The sequence below is a fragment of the Podarcis gaigeae genome, assembly GCF_964106915.1.
Source record: "Podarcis gaigeae genome assembly, chromosome: 14".
In the NCBI taxonomy this organism is placed as follows: Eukaryota; Metazoa; Chordata; class Lepidosauria; order Squamata; family Lacertidae; genus Podarcis; species Podarcis gaigeae.
The window spans coordinates 35,480,663-35,497,675 of NC_139690.1; the positions used below are offsets into that span (position 1 = coordinate 35,480,663).

Consider the following 17,013-nt stretch of genomic DNA (forward strand, 5'->3'; position numbering starts at 1 on the left):
GAACGAATTAAGTACTTAACCCGAGGTACCACTGTAGTACCATTTTTTTCATCCTGGTGGAGAAATATCTCCTTTCCATTTCTACTTAGGTGGGTTTCATCCCATTCGTTTATGATGCAATATTCATTTAAAGGTCCAGGTAGCCTTCAAACAATGCGCAGGGAACCATGAATGAGTTTGTGCAGGGGGTGGGGGAACTTTTGCAGCCCGAGGTCCTTCATCATCAACTGGGGTGGGGTGGGGGGCCATATATGCCAGGGGTGGGCAACGTAAGAAACCAAAAAGTGGTCAATGGTTGTAACCTTTTGCACTGTAGGCTACATTCCAGCCAGACAAAAGATGGATGCAGGACAGTAAGCAAGAACACTTAACCCAGTTCAAGACATCAATTGTTGTTAGGCTGGAGGTAAATGCAACCTGACCCATAGGATCTCTCACCCGTACACAATCCCTTATGAGCAGAAGGGTCTAGATTGCTTATTCTTCATTTTGGGTACCAGTGGTGGTAGACAGACAGGTCTGAGCCACAATACAAAATCTGCTGTAAAGTTCATCCACTCAAAAGCCTCTGAAAGTAGTCTTCTCTCTGACATGACTTCAAGCGGGGACGGCTCTACCACTGGTCAGAGTGAAGCGGCCACCTCAAGCACCTGATTTTTATGTGCCAGCAAAATTTTGGTTATTTCATTTATTACTTTATTATTGTTGTTTCTTTCTCTGGCTTTTTACTGCCAGGGAGAGGGACGTATGGGCTTTTCTGCCTTAGCTGACAAATTATTATTATTACAATGACGACTATTTTACCAATCTATGCAATTTCCCCAAAAAATGGACAATAAAAACAGCAAAAAATAAAATAAAAATATGACAGATGCATTAAACCACACAAAATAGAGGCCAGCTCTACCAATAGACAGAGTTTAGCAGCTGCTTTAAGGCACTGAGTGGACAGAGGTGCATGTGTCAATTTGCCATAGTGGCTCCCCTGCACCGGCTAAGCCAGACTGCTGCTTTCAAGTGGAGTGGACAATGTTGAAGTAAAATTTGCATTAGTTGCTCTTCCCCCTTCTGACTTTGGTCCTGTTGACCCTAGCATGTGGCCCCCAGAGGAAGGATGGTCTCCACCCCCATCGTTCTGCTGGGATGCTGAGGTCCAGCACTGAGGGCCTTCTGGTGGTTCCCTCACTGCGAGAAGCAGACTACAGGGAACCAGGCAGAGGGACTTCTTGGTAGTGGCTCCTGCCCTGCAGAACACCCTCCCATCAGATGTCAAAGAGATAAACAACTACCTGACATTTAGAAGACATCTGAAGGCAGCTCTGTTTAGGGAAGTTTTTAATGTGTGACATTTTAATGTATTTTTAATCTTTGTTGGAAGCCGCCCAGAGTGGCTGGGGAACAAATAATAATTTATTATTGTTATTATTATTATTATGATACAGAAGGGGGCTGAAACAGGTTCCCCACCCTTGGTGTATACATGGAGGGTACCATCTTGTCCTTGGACAACATTAAGCTGCCTTTACTATCCATCTTAAGTGGGAAAATGCCTTGGCCCTAAGGGGACATTCCAGGAAAAAAACTTTCCCACTTTGGTTCTGGCCCTGGGAGAAGCTGGAAACTTGTTTGTGAACTGTCTCTGCCTGATACCGAGGTCTATTATACCAGTAACCACAAGAGAGCAGTGGAGAGTTTTGCATGCTAACAGCATATCTTTAAAGGCGTAGCATGCTGCCCCAGAGGATTGATCCGGTAGGAAGTGAATGCAGAGATAGACAGCCATTCAGAACAAGCGAGGATTTTCCTTATCGTGTGCATTGTCAACTATGGAAGCAGCAGCCTCAAGATGTGATGACTGGCTCAAATGGCTTTAAAAGATAATTTAAAGCACATGGCTTCCCCCAAATAATCCCGGAACCTGCAGTTTGTTAAGGATGCTGGGAACTCTAGCACTTTGAGAAAGTAAGTTACAGTTCCCAGGATTCTTTTAGGGGAAGTGGCACAATAGGGCTTGAAATGTCTTGTGTGGATGTGACCCAATTCTTGGAGGGAGCTTATTAGCCACAATAGCAAAGCAGAGTCTCCAGATCCAGTATACCTTTGTCTGTCATATACTGGGGGAACTTAGGGATGTGGGTGGCGCTGTGGTCTAAACCAGGCACCCCCAAACTGGGCCCTCCAGATGTTTTGATACTACAACTCCCATCATCCCTAGCTAACAGGACCAGTGGTCAGGGATGATGGGAATTGTAGTCCCAAAACATCTGGAGGGCTGAGTTTGGGGGTGCCTGGTCTAAACCACTGAGCCTCTGGGTTTGCCAATCAGAAGGCTGATTGTTCAAATCCCCGCAATGGGGTGAGCTCCCATTGCTTTGTCCTAGCTCCTGCTAACCTAGCAGTTCGAAAGCATGCCAGTGCAAATAGATAAATAGGTGCCGCCACGGCAGTAAGGCAAACAGTGTTTCCATGTGCTCTGGTTTCCGTCATGGTGTTCCATTGCACCAGAAGCGGTTTAGTCATGTTGGCCACATGACCCGGAAAGCTGTCTGTGGACAAACGCTGGCTCCCTCGGCCTGAAAGTGAGATGAGAACCACAACCCGATAGTCACATTTGACTGGACTTAACCATCCAGGGGTCCTTTACCTTATTACTGGGAGAGCTGAATTGTGGATTAGTTATTGACCTGGACTGGGTGACGAGGCACATTTGTACATTTTGTAATTTGATAAGCTATGGAACGTTGCTGCTTTGATCTTTTCTTTTTATTTAACAAAAAATAAAAATTCTGTGGTATTTTACATACTGTGACTTCATTGTTATTTTTAACTGAAAATGGTCTAATAATAGTTATCGCCATTATTTGGTTTCCTGTTTAATTATTATTAGCTTGTTTTGAGAGTTGATTTTAGCATGCAGCTATATTAACCAGCTTCATTTCTGAAATATACTCTGAGTCCTGTAGTGAATTCTTGCTCTTTATTGCAGTTTGTAAAACAGTGAATTTAATTGCCCTCCCCCCTCCCCAAAAAAACCTCAGGCTTTTATATACATTATTTACACAATGAGTCCCGTCTGATTGGCTGATTCTTCTTCCCTCCTGGAGCCTGATTGGTCTTTTCCTGCAGGCCAATCAGTTGTTGCATTCTAGGATCCTACCAGCCTAATAGGCTGATTAACTTCCTCCTGGAGCCTGATTTGACTTCTCCTGCAAGCCAATCAGTTGTTGCATTCTAGGATCCTACTTGCCTATTGTTCTAGGATCCAAGCTTAGTACATAGCAAATTCCACACAACGCTGCCCCTGGAGACCTAGCAAACAGCTATCCAGCATTTTAGCTCTTGCTGTATCCCTCCAAAACCTATTCCAGGCTGCCATGGTGTAGTTTGTCGGGAGGAGGTGTAGAGAAGGGCTAGGGAGGGCTGCCTGCCTTCCTCTCTTATTATGTTGAGGCACTTTTTAGAACAGATGTAAAACTGGGGTCTAAATGAGATCTCTGGTCAGTCTGCAGTCAGATGGCAAGGTTCTGCGACTCCCTTTTGTTTAACAATAGGAAGAACAAAATTACATTTTCCACCCAAATGACGTGGAAATGAAGGAAGTCAACATGGAATGGCTGCTTGAATGAAAGGGCTGTGAATTCAGTTCAGTTCTGGGACTGAAAGCAAATCCCCAGATTTGGAATAGGCTCAGAGAAGGGATAGGCAAATCTGTCAATTTTTACTTCTCATTTTTCCAGTCTTTTCCAGTTTAGTTCTTCACACCGGTTTGCAGATATATTTTTTAAAGTCCTCAACAAAATTTGTCAGTATGGTGGTACTTCGGTTAAGAACTTAATTCATTCTGGAGGTCCGTTCTTAACCTGAAACTGTTCTTAACCTGGGGTACCACTTTAGCTAATGGGGCCTCCCGCTGCCACAGCACCACCACCATGCAATTTCTGTTCTCATCCTGAAGCAAAGTTCTTAACCCGAGGTATTATTTCTGGGTTAGCAGAGTCTGTAACCTGAAGCGTCTGTAACCTAAAGCATCTGTAACCTGCGGTACCACTGTATTTCCCTGCAAGTTACTCCTAGGAAGAACTTACTGACAGTAAGAGCTGTTCAACAGTGGAAGGGACTACCTTAGAAGGTGGCGGGATCTCTTTCATTGAAGGTTTTTAAACAGAGGTTGGATGGTTTTCTGTCAGGGATCCTTTAGCTGTCATTCCTGCATTGTAGGGAGTTGTTCTAGATGACCCTTGGTGTTCTTTCCAACTCTACAGTTCTATGATTCTAACCGTCACTTTTTGTATGCATTTTGCCTCAATATACCAAGTTTTGCTCATTTCCCCCAATGTGTTGCGTTTTTGTATTTCATTTTCACTAACATATTGCATTTCTATATACACTTTTGCCCTATAGTGTATGTATTTTTGTGCATATTACTTGGCTGGAGAATTGCATTGCAAAATGTGGAAAAGTGAAGATTTCAAAGGGTGGCTGCAGTTTGGTCTGTGTAAGTGCAAATTAGGTGGGTGAGGGCAGGCAGGTTGGTGGGGGCATTGCCCCATTTGCCCTAATGGGCTGGCCTCCATTGGACATCCTGGGCACTTAAATAGATGTGAAGATCGATCAGGTTGCCTCCTTTTCTAGTAAAAGAATTGATTGATTGGCCTACAAAGAAGGCATGGAAGAAGCAGATAAGAGTCTCTTTTTGTGCAGACAGGACAGGTTTGCTTAGCAGAAGACAAATGACTTCACTCTCCAGACACTCCTATCATTGCACCATTTATTGCACACACGCATACAGACACCCTTCCTGATGTCACCTGGATTTCAAAATCACTACTTCACATAGCCCTCTCCATTGCACATATGGAAACTGGGTTGTTATTATTATTAATAATAATAATATTAAAAAAAAAACTTAGGGTAAAAACCAATGTTCACCCTCCTCAGAGTAGATCTGTTGAAATTAATGGATATGACCAAATGAGAACTATAGAAGTGTACAGTTGGATAGGGTTCCTTCAAAAGGTAAAAACCAGGATACCCTGAAAAAAACCCAGAAGACCCCAAAATTGTTGTTGAGCTTCAAGGAAACCCCCAAAGTTGTTGAGCTTTTTTTAAACAAAAACACCCCCAAAAGGTGATTTTCCTCTTGATTTGTTTAAAATTAAGGACAAAGCACCGCCTTTAACCCTGGATATCAATGCCGCCTTTGAAATCTCAGTGTGGCAGTCCTATAGTTGGAAGGGCACCAAGCGTCATCTAGTTCGATCCCCTAAGCCCATTGATTTTAAGATTTAGTTGGATTCAGCCCTTAGAACTGATGAAATACATCAGTATTTCATAGATTCTCTGTATCTTCTTTCATACCCTTTTATAACAACCCTGTAAAACAGGCCAGTATTGCTTTATGCATTTATTTATTATTACTTTTCCAAAACACCTTTCCTACAAAGTGTTCAAGGTGGCACACACAGCTCTCAACTCCCATCCTTACACCTCCACCCCCTAGAGTTGGCACACCTGGTACAAATGGACTTGAGATGAAGTCTGTGCCCTTGCAGATAATGCGGGACTCCAACTCCCAGCAGCCAGGGATGATGGTCCAGCAACATCTGGAGGGCCACAAGTTCCCCATTGCTGCATTCAATCCACCCAAAAGGCTTCTGCCTCCAGAGCCACCACAGACTGGGTCCAGTTGTGAGCTTGCCAGGGTAACTGGTTCTGCCCTCTGGCTCCACCCCTCCTCCCCTAGACCCAGAACGGACAGAAAGAGTCAGTTCCCTTGTGAGGGGAAAGTACTGAAGGAGAGTCACATCCCCCCCCCCCTGCAATGTTTATTTACAATTATACAAGTTGAGCAAGAGAGAAGGGAGACTCCCAGGTCTCCAATAGGTCAGGGGTTGGTGACATTTTGGGGGCCAGTGGAAAGATAACGACATTTCGAGATAGTGCTGGGGGTGGGTGGTATAACACAAAATGGTGTGTGTGTGTGTGGCATGAGAGAAAATGGCCGAAACAGGGGGCATGACATAAAAGAAAATGGCTGCCACTGTTGAAAGAGTAGAAAAAGAGACAGGAACACAAAATGGTGCAGACATTGCTCCCAACCCCGATCTTGTGCATTGTCAATTTTTGAGGGGATATTCATGGGAGCCATGGTGGGCACAGGGCTAATGGACCCTGCAATAGGGAAAGGACTGGAGCCCAGGTGAGAAGAATTAAGATGTTGCAACGCTTCTGAACCCTCATAGACCACCAAAATGGTCAGTGTCCACCACCCTCCGGTTTGCTTCGCTAGGATGCTCTCGGCTGGGATTCAGGTCCTCCTGGCAGGTTTCAGAAGTCCAGTTGGCCAGCAGGTCACTGAAATCTGGAGGGTTGCCATTGAGTATACAGACAGGGCTGAGGGACGGCTCTTTCCAGAAGGACTGGGGCAACTTCCTGCCATGCATGGGGGCGATGTGGCCATACTTCCTCTCCAGCCTAAGCCTCCTGTTCTCAGAAGAGGCTCGCTGCTTGACGCACCTGACCAGGGCATATTCAAAGAGCTCGGCCAGAGGACCCATCTTCTCTGCATCCTCTTTGCTGCAGACAGATCTCCACAGCTGCCTCTCCAGCTGTGCTGGGGGCTTCGAGGGGTCAGGGAGGTCACTGCTGTCGTCTTCTTCCCCAATCTGGGAAATCCTGACTAGGTCAGCATAGTATAGAACCTGCCCTGACAGCTGAGGGGAACGGCGGTCCTCGTAGATGTTGCAGGGCTCTGAGCCTTCCTCTTTGCTCTTCCGGCCGAAATATCTCTGGATGTCATCGCTTATCCGCTCAGCGAACCGAAGGAGCTGCAGCGTCACCTCTGTGTTGCTCAAGCTGGAGTCGGCAGAGCCTCTGTCTGGACTGCAACCTGCAGAATTGCCTACTGTTTCCATATCCTCCCTCTCTTCCTCCTCCTCCTCCTCCTCTTCCTCGTCTGCCTCCATTTCCTCCTCTTCCTCCGATAAGTCTTGGAAAATCATTTCCTGGCAGGTTGTGGTGGATAGGAACGAATTCCGGAATGCTGTGGGCAGCTTAAATTTGCTTAGGCTTTGTATAACCCCAGCGGCCATTTCCCCCGCTCCTATCTCCACGCTGTACAAGTGGTTGAATCTGGACTAAATAAACAGTGAGGAGAACAAAGCGTCAGGTGTCTGCCAAGGAGAGGGAATGCACAGTATAGCTATCTTTTGTGGTTGTTATTATCATCCTCTAACAGAGAACTTGAGTGGTGAGTGCTGACAGAACTGGACCCACTGAGAAATTAGGAGGAGGTATTAACATATTCCTGGAGCACCCAGTAGTAATAATTAGTACACTGTAATTTAAAAAAGGGGGGTCCAAAAAAACAAAAACAAATCAGAAGTCCCCTCCCCTCCCCGCAACAGCCCAGGGCCTACTGGGTATGCTCTGTGGCTTCCAGAAACCATAAAACAGGGGTTGGGGAAAACCTTCCAGTCTGAGGGCCACATTTCCTTCTAGACAATCTTCTCGGGGTCACATGTGGGCAAGGCCAGAAGCAAAAGCCACAAATGTACACTCATTCATTCATTATATTTATGTCCCACCATTTCTCCCTGAGGAGCTCCAGGCGGCATACATGGCTCTCTCCCCGTTTAATCTCCACAACAGCCCTGTGAGGTAGGTTAGGCTGAGAGGCAGTGACTGGCCCTAGGTCATGCAGTGAGCTTCGTAGATGGGTGGGATTGTGAACCCTGGTCTCCAAGGTCCAACACTTTAACCACTACACCACGCTGGCTAATTTCTTCATGCACTGGCACAGTCCTTTACATCTTCCATGCAAACGAGGCATTATCAGACTTCCAGGGCACATTCCAGCCAGGCAAAAGCAGCTGGTTTGAGTGTTTGTGAAACTGGGCCAGCCAGGGAGGGGTGTATTGAATTAACAGGAAATAATAATAATAATAATAATAATGATAATAATAATAATAATAGAAAAATGACTTCAAAGTTGTTGTTCTTTTTAATGATAAAAGGAAACGGAGGAGGAGCTTAAACTCATCTGCCAACAATGAGCATCTGGACAGCAGACCAGTGCAAGCACATAGGCCACCTGGTCACAGTTGTCCCTTCCTTGCTGAGGTGATACCTATTCTAATTCTCTTTAAATCACCACCTTCTATCACTTATCTGCCCCTTTCACATGGGTGGGGTCCTTGGTCCCCAATGGCATCTTAGAAGCGTGGAACCTATTCCAAACTGACTGTTTAACTTCAAATTGCATGTAGGGTGTATGCCATTTTTATATTAAACTCCCCCACATCAAAAGCTCCATGCATGCAGAAAGCTTGCCTGTTAGGGAAAGGGATAGATGAAGGGCAGGGAGCTTGCAGCCCCTGCTCCTTCACTCCCATCACCCTGAGCCAGCACGGCCAATGGTTGCGATGTGAGCAGTTGTAATCCAAGAATACTGGGAGTTTTCATCCCTGAGCTAGCCTTTCCCCATGGGCTGCTAGCGTGGTTCATGCAGGGAGCTATAGATGTGGAAGAGCTTTCAAAAATAGGACATCATCTGTATACACTCTAGACAAGTATGTGTGGCTAAGTGGTATCAGCTCAGAATTCTATCATTATGCTTAATGTCCTCATTCTAATGCCTGGCTTATGTGCTCCAAAATAAGAACATAGGACAAGCTTGCTGGATCGGGCCAGTTGCCCGTCTAGTCCAATATCCTGTTCTCACAGTGACCACCCAGATACCTGTGGAAAACCCTCAAGCAACACTATCCCCTCCTGTGGTTTCCTCCAACTGGTATTAAGAAGCATTGCTGCCTCCATCCATGGAGGCAGAACATAGTCATCATAGAATCATAGAATCATATTGATTGATAGCCTCCAGAAATCGCTGGCCTTTACTGCCTCCTGGGGAAGGGGTCCTATTTATTTATTTATTTATTTATTTATTTATTTATTTATTTATACCCCGCCCTCCCCGGCCAAGACTGGGCTCAGGGTGGCTAACATCAGGTATAAAAACAATTGATTAAAATACAACTTAAAAACAAGATTAAAATACTACTTAAAATGCAGCCTCATTTCAGTGGAAGCCCAGATCAAAAACTGTTTGGGGGGAGAAAACATCAAATCTTCACCAAGGCCAACTATCCAGACTGGTCCTACGTGGCCAGAAAAACCAGGGAAGTCCCCAAATAGGGGTTCCATCACAGAAGGAAAAGGAAAGAGGGGGAGTGAATCAGGCTGGTTCCAAGCCAAAGGCCAGGTGGAACAACTCTGTCTTACAGGCCCTGTGTCCTAGGACGGGGGAAACCAGGTTCAAATCCCTATCTAGCCATGAAGCTTGGTGGGTAACCTTGAGCCAATCGATATTTATTGGGCTAGCCTACCCCACAGGGTTGTGGTGAGGATAAAATGCAGGTGGTAGGAGGGTATTGCCAGGTATGTGCCTTGAGCTTCTCGGATAAAAGACAGGCCACAGGTGTAATAAGTCACAAAATGGTCTCATCCTTGTGCATGTGCAGACCACGTACACAGATGGCTTCATAGTTTGTGGCAGTTGAAAAGAGGACATAGGAAGCCACTTCATATTAAATCGCACAATTGGTCCATCTAGCCCAGTAATGGCTACACTGACCGGCAGCAGCTCTCCAGCGTTTCAGGCACGGGTCTCCCCCCACCTTACCTGGAGATGCTGGAAACTGAATCTGAGATCTGCCACTGAACTACTGTTGTTTCCCCAAACACGGAGAGCTGTCTTATACTGAGACTGAGCCAAATCACTGGTCCATCTATCTCAGTTGTGTCTACACTGACTGGCAGCAGCTCTCCAGAGTTTTGGGCTTTCTTAGCCCTACCTGGGACCTACTGCATGCAAAGCAGATGCCCTACCACTGACTTACAGCTCTTCCTTAAAGCTTAGGAAGTTTCCTTATACTAAGTCAGACCATCTAACCCTGTATGGCCTTACACTGGCTGGCAGCAGCAGATCCCTAGTGTTTCAGAGAGGAAGTCTTTTCCCCAGCCCTACCTGGAGATACTGGGGACTGGACCTGGGACCTACACGCAAAGCAGGTGCTTTACCCCTGAGCTACAGCCATCCCCCTTGCAAGGGCTTCTCTCCCCGGGTCTCTCCACTTACCTGTCCACCGCAGCTCAGACCCCCACTTCTCCTCTGCCAACTCTCAGCCCTTCCACCTGGGGCTGAAGTATTTATAGTGGCACTGCGAAACTGGGGACTAGCAAATATTTGGCGGCTGTATTGTAATCGTAGACTCGGTAAACAAAACTCTGGTTTGCTTTAATGCCCGGCAACCGGAGAACACTGTAGACAAGGAGCCTGGGAGGACGGGGAGATAGGGCTCACCTTAATGGTTGACTTCCTGGGGGATTTTCGAGTGTTATTCCTGCCGGTCCCCCTATTAGGTCTGCTGCCACAGCTGGCAAACCTCACCCCCTCCCCGGCTCCCAGCACAGGTTGACAGAGGACTTCTTATCTCCAGTGTTGATTTGGAGACGAAATCGAGCCTCGTCAAATAGGCATAAAATTAAATTTCATGGTATTTTGACTCCAGGAGTAGGCATCATCTCCAGAAGCAAGTAACGCTTATCCGACAACGCCTGTGCAAATAGTAAGATGCCAAGCCAGAAGAGGAAGGTAACTAACTGGCGACCGGGGCAAATCGGTCAGATTCATTGTTCTGAGCTTAGGTTGATTTCCGCATCAGTTTGAATCCCTATTGGCATTCCTTGAAGACCCACCTACAGTATTTAGGCAAGCTTTCCCCTGAGCTTCAACTTCCTGCCCCAACAACTGTTTCTGCTGCTCTTTTAACAGCTTGAAGTATTATGCTTTCCAACGGGCTTCTTTTATCTTATTATAGTTCTAATTATGGGTTTTTAAAATTGTTTTGTTTGAATTATTTTTTATGGGGCACTTTGTATGGACTTCATAGCTGGTTTCATACTTGTAAAATATAAATAAAATAATTATTATAGTTACCATTAAACCAATAGTTGTAACTATACATACCTGTACCTTCTTTTTCATGGTTTGGGGTGCATTTTCTCATTTATTGATGAGGCCTAAATGCCCTCCCTCCAGTCAGCACCTCTCCTATCACCCCTCAGTTGCAAGGCTATTCTGCAGCAAATGCCTCCTAAGGGCTTCATAAATCAAATTATTACGTTGCTTCCTGTGATTTACCATACAAATTGGTGCCCATAAATCAATTAGAACGGGAGGTGAGGCAGGCTGTCAAAGCCATTATCTTCAACCCATTAGGGATGGGCTTCATTAGGGTGAAGAAAAGGCCTTTAAGAAACAAAAACAATTCTAACATATGTCCCTTTTTTATACAGTGGTGCCTCCGGTTAAGTACTTAATTTGTTCTGGAGGTCTGTTCTTAACCTGAAACTGTTCTTAATCTGAAGCACCACTTTAGCTAATGGGGCCTCCTGCTGCCGCTGCACCGCCGGAGCACGATTTCTGTTCTCATCCTGAAACAAAGTTCTTAACCTGAAGCACTATTTCTGGGTTAGCGGAGTCTGTAACCTGAAGCATATGTAACCCGAGGTACCACTGTACTCTTTTTCTAACAGCAAAATGTCTGGGGCTACTCCTGGCTGTATGTGGCCTCAGGGCTGCCTGGTGGGCAAAATATATAAACCCACAAAAGCACTCCTTACACTGATCTTCAGACCCTTCTAAGCCAGGGGTTCCCAGACTGTGGTTTGTGGATCATTGGTGGCACACACACTTCATTCAGAGGGTCTGCTGCATGTTCACATTAGAAACACACATTGGTTTGTCACTGTATCTTTTATTGCTTTTTTTATTGCCGAGTTAAACTGGAACTCACTCCCACAGGAGGCAGGATGGCTTTAAAAGACGATTAGACAAATTAATGCAGGAGAGGGCTATTAGTGGCTACCAGCTGTGATGGCTATGGGCTGCTTCCACAGCTGGAGGCAGTGATGCTGGAAGCCATGGGAGGAGAAAGGGCTCTGTTTTTGAATCCTGCTTGTTAGTTTCCTACAGGCATCCAGTTAGCCACTGTGAGAGCAGGATGCTGAACCAGATGGACCACTGGCCTGATCCAGCAGACACTTATCTTGACTTTTATTATATTACAGATCAGAACTCTACGGAATGCAAACTGTACCACCACAAAAGAAGCAAATTCAAAAATAGAGTTAAAGAGCATACATCAACTACACCTTACAGTTGCTACAACAGTGTTATGAGTTTGTGGGTACCAGACTTCTAATCCCTGAACCCAGTGTTGTATATCTACATCACAGAAAAGGCGGTCTAAAACAGAAATTTGAATATTGTTTTTCTCCTGTTGTTGTTTATCTCCTGTCTGGCAGGTTACTTGATTGGATTGCCTGAGGAGCCTGGCCATTCTTTTGTAGTGATAAATACTTAGTTCCTGGGCCATGTCACAGGCTCACACTCTATTCATATCTTAAATGTGCCCTTAAGACAGGATTTGTGAGGAAAAGACAATGGGAGGTTTCCCACTTTGACCTTGCAGAGAAAACATTTACCGTACTCAGTTTAGGAATCAAAATGGTTCCAGGCTGGCCTTCCTGTGCTGATCTATGTACGTGCTTGGTTGGTACACTTATGAACATTACCATATATCTAAGACCATAAAATTCCTATCACACCAGCAAGTGTTAAAAGCTATTTGAGCATCCTGTGTGATGGGCTATTAAGAGAACAGAGGAAAGGGGGCTCTGTGTCAGATGCCAAATGGGTGGGGCCCTCCTCCAGCTCTCAAGATAGTTAGAAGGAAAAGCCTGAGTTTGAGAGCAGAGTTATCTGAGCTAGAAGTTGGAGGCAAAAGTTGCAGGCTGCTAAGGCAGAGAGAGAGAACCTTGGCTGATTTGCGTTCGAATCCAAAGCTGTGTCTATGGGAGAAGCAAGACCCATGAAGCCCTCCATCGCAGGATCAGGTTGTATATATGTGTAAATGAACCATATATCCTAAAGATACCACAGTCTCCACTGTGCCTCATTTCCAAAAGGAAACACAAACCCCTGGAGATTGGGGTGGCATGCAACAGCAGGTAGGGAAATAATGAAAGCCAAGACCCTCTGCAATGGGCAAGTGGTCCAGAGGGCAGAATTTGGGGGCCACTGCTTTATACAGTTTGTGTCTTGCAAAGCCACACTCTTACTATGGAGTGATTGATTGTTCATCATCACTGTCTTCATCTTTCTTTCTTTCTTTCTTTCTTTCTTTCTTTCTTTCTTTCTTTCTTTCTTTACAGACACTGCTCCCACCCTGGAATCTAAACCCTAACGGCAAGGTAAAAGAAGGTGCAGCATTTTAAAATCCAGGGGTTCTTTTGCTGCACAGACTGGAAGGTGGCTCCCCCTACCTTCTCTCTTCCCTTGCTGGTCCCTTGTGCCTGGAACTTGTGCCCTTTGCACAAGCGACATGCAAGGACCCGGACCCACATGGGAGCACTTAGACTTCTCCAAACATTCGCGCTGGCAGCCCTCCTGCCTCAATAGCCACTATCTAGCCCATTTGCTGGCTTGACAAACATGTTTAGATACACAGACAGATCGGAGCGGCAACTGATAAGCCAAGCCAGTCATCACCCCTTCAATATGCTCCTCTGACGTCACTGTGGCTGCCTCCTCCTCCTCCTCCTCTTAGGACAAATGTGGAGAGAACTACAGCTAGCTTTGGGACACTTGGGTGGGGTGTATGGTAGGGACATAATTGCACCCTACGTCCATCACCTAAAGCAGCTGCCTTATGTGACTTCATGGCAGGGCTGTACAGTGGTACCTCGGGTTAAGTACATAATTCATTCCGGGGGTCTGTTCTTAACCTGAAACTGTTCTTAACCTGAAGCACCATGTTAGCTAATGGGGCCTCCTGCTGCCACTGCGCTGCCAGAGCACGATTTCTGTTCTCATCCTGAAGCAAAGTTCTTAACCCGAGGTAATATTTCTGGGTTAGCGGAGTCTGTAACCTGAAGCGTCTGTAACCCGAGGTGCCACTGTACTGGACACCTTGCTCCATTCACTTGTATGGGACATAGGAAAAGGCCCGCAATTGAGAAAACCTGGTTAGGGACCGTGCGAGAGACAGACAGACAGAGAGACAAGCAGGCAGGCAGGCAGGCAGAGAAAAAGAAAGACATAATTGCCCCTCATCTGAAGCAGAATACACACCATACTTTAAACCACTTTTAAAGGATATGGCTCCCTCCTGGGAGAATCCTGGGAGTTGCAGATTATCTCTCCAAGGAACTACAGTTCCCAGCACCCTTAACAAACTGTGCTTAGATTCCAGTGCCTCAAATGGACTAGGATAATAATAAAATCATATGTGGTGGGAATGTAAAGAAATTTTAAAATTTTGGGAAATGATATATAATGAATTGAAGAAAATGTTTAAAATGACATTTGTAAAATAATAATATTAATAATAATAATAATAATAATAATAATAATAATAATAATAATAAAAAACCAGAAGCATTTTTGTTAGGGATTGTAGGACAAGACCTGCCAAGGAAAACAAAGAATTTATTTATGTATGCGGCAGCGGCGGCGGCAAGAGTCTTGATAGCACAAGGATGGAAGAATGAGTGAAACCCCAACAAAAAAACAGTGGCAAGAGAAATTGATGAACTATGCAGAAATGGTTAGATTGACATACAAACAGAGAGATAAAGATAACTGTGACTTTAAAGAAGAATGGGAACTTTTCCACATATTATTTAAAAAGACAGCAAAACGAACTGGACTCCTTGGCAGGTTTTGAATAAACATACACAAATCTTTTGATTGTTAATGTAGTGGATAGATAATATAAGGATTTATACAATTGTACAGTATGCAGAGAACAATATGAGTTGAGAAATCGGAGAGAGGAGCTGAGGGATGTTTTGGGGGAGGGAGGGAGGGAGGGTTGGGGGGAAATGATGAATATGAGATGCTTTGATATGTTGTTATATTGAAATTGTTAATAATTTTTATTTATTTTTTAAGGAGGGACGCAGGTGGCGCTGGGACGCAGGTGGCGCTGTGGGTTAAAGCCTCAGCGCCTAGGACTTGCCGATCGAAAGGTCGGCGGTTCGAATCCCTGCGGCGGGGTGCGCTCCCGCTGCTCGGTCCCAGCGCCTGCCAACCTAGCAGTTCGAAAGCACCTCCGGGTGCAAGTAGATAAATAGGGACCGCTTACCAGCGGGAAGGTAAACGGCGTTTCCGTGTGCGGCTCTGGCTCGCCAGAGCAGTGATGTCACGCTGGCCACGTGACCCGGACAGCGCTGGCCCCTGGCCTCTTGAGTGAGATGGGCGCACAACCCCAGAGTCTGTCAAGACTGGCCCGTACGGGCAGGGGTACCTTTACCTTTATTTTTTAAAGAGGATTAGGATGATGGGGAATCACGCTCCCCTTTTTGAAAGGACACCTGCCTTCACCATCTTGGGTTTCGCCGCCCTTGGGGAGCTGTAGTCCCGCTCTTGGTGGGTGGGTTGGCTGACAAACGGCATAGGGAAAGGTGGCAAGAGAGGCTGCTGTGTACCCAACTCACTGAGAACAGCTTCTCTCCTTCCCCCTGTTAAGAGACAGCCATTCTGCGCCACCATTCCTCCAACTAATAAAGAGAGTTTTGACAGCGCAATATGGGGCCACAGAGCATCTGTCTGGGCATATGCTTCCGTGGCGAGGCCTCGGGTTTTCTCATTATAAAAACAAAACATAAACACCGTTCACCTTTCTGCGAAGCCAGCTTCTGCCTTATCACACCGCAGTGGCTTCTGGAAAGCAGCAGCAGCCAGGGTGGCTGTGGGTCAGGGGCTGCAGCTCCCTGATCCCTATAGGAGGATTCTGGGCCCTCTTCTTGGTCTCCATGCAAGAGTGCAGGAAAAATCAATAGCTCCAATATGTCAGCACTCCAAACGAGCTGCAATAATATGACACCCACCATTAACCCCACAAGCACTCCAGCACAACTCTGCCCATTAGAAGGAGCAGTAGGTGGAAAACGTTTGGCGTGCCTGTATTCACCAGGACCGTAAGAGCAAAGAGTTAGTGCACTGGTCTCTGGGATGGGTGCCTGAGGATGTAGCGAAGCTTGCTTAAAGAATCACAGGAATCTCGGCTAAAGCATCCATGTCAGAGACCCACCCAATCTCTGCTTAAAAACCTCCATGGAAGGTGAGTCCACAACCTATTGCAGGAGTCTGTTCCACTGTCAAACTGCTCTTACTATCAGAAAGTTCAGGATCGGATGTTTTGCTCTCCCTGTTTCCCTGAGCATTTCATGGGGATCCCTTTTACTCTGGAAAATATGGTTTGTTTCAGACCCATACCATACATTTCTGTAGCGGTAGGGCCACAGCTTAGCAGTAGAGCAACTGCTTTGCATGCAGAAGGTCCCAGGTTCAATCCTTGGTGTCTCCAGGTAGCGCTGGTACTCCTCCCTGAATTTCTGGACAGCAACTGCCAGTCAGTGCAGGCAACACTGAGCTAGATGGACCTGTTGCCTGACTCAGCCTAGGCAGCTTCCCATGTTCCCTTATGCACCATCCTGATCACTGACAGCTTTTGGTGGGGAACTGCTGGCAGCTCCCCACTTGCCCCTGTGTTTTGGTTGGCCCCGACCAAGCCTTTATTGTGGCAGGTCCTGCCCTGTGGAACTCCCTGCCTCTAGAGGTTTGGCAGGAATTGTACCTGCCATCTCTCAGGTGTCATCTGAAAACTGTATTGCTTAGGCAGGCCTTCACAATACAATCGTTTTTCTTTTTAACCCGTCAGTATTTACTGAGGTTTTATTGACGTTTTTACTGTTGTTGGGTTTTTTTAACAGATACTTTTACTGGTTTTTTATTATAATCTTGTATGTTGTAAACCACCGTGATATATTTTTATGAAAGTGTGGATTACATATATATATGTGTTTTTATATATATATATATATATATATATATTTGCTTTCGTATATATATATAATTGAAAGTGCTCTTGTAGAAAAAGAAAAGTT

The 17,013-nt window shown here is 45.7% G+C and overlaps 2 protein-coding genes and 1 long non-coding RNA gene across 4 annotated transcripts in view; 1 reads left to right on the forward strand and 2 right to left on the reverse strand.

Moving 5' to 3' along the window:
- Positions 1-17,013, reverse strand: part of XPO6 (exportin 6) — a 145,072-nt gene that overhangs the window by 49,942 nt on the left and 78,117 nt on the right. The window lies entirely within an intron of this gene.
- PERCC1 (proline and glutamate rich with coiled coil 1) lies at positions 5,898-11,070 on the reverse strand. Of its 2 annotated transcripts, none has more exons than XM_083711014.1 (2): positions 11,027-11,070; positions 5,898-7,136 (listed from the first exon to the last, which is right to left on the reverse strand). In XM_083711014.1, exons 1-2 carry the CDS (start codon positions 11,042-11,044, stop codon positions 6,237-6,239), a joined length of 918 nt encoding a protein of 305 aa, XP_083567140.1. In that variant the 5' UTR covers positions 11,045-11,070; the 3' UTR covers positions 5,898-6,236. The 2 variants fall into 2 exon arrangements, with proteins under 2 accessions (XP_083567140.1, XP_083567141.1); XM_083711015.1 differs by lacking the exon at positions 11,027-11,070 and adding an exon at positions 10,136-10,316.
- On the forward strand, positions 10,457-12,855 carry LOC310831036. The gene is made up of 3 exons (XR_014557737.1): positions 10,457-10,651; positions 12,130-12,280; positions 12,677-12,855. It is a non-coding gene; the product is annotated as an uncharacterized lncRNA (long non-coding RNA).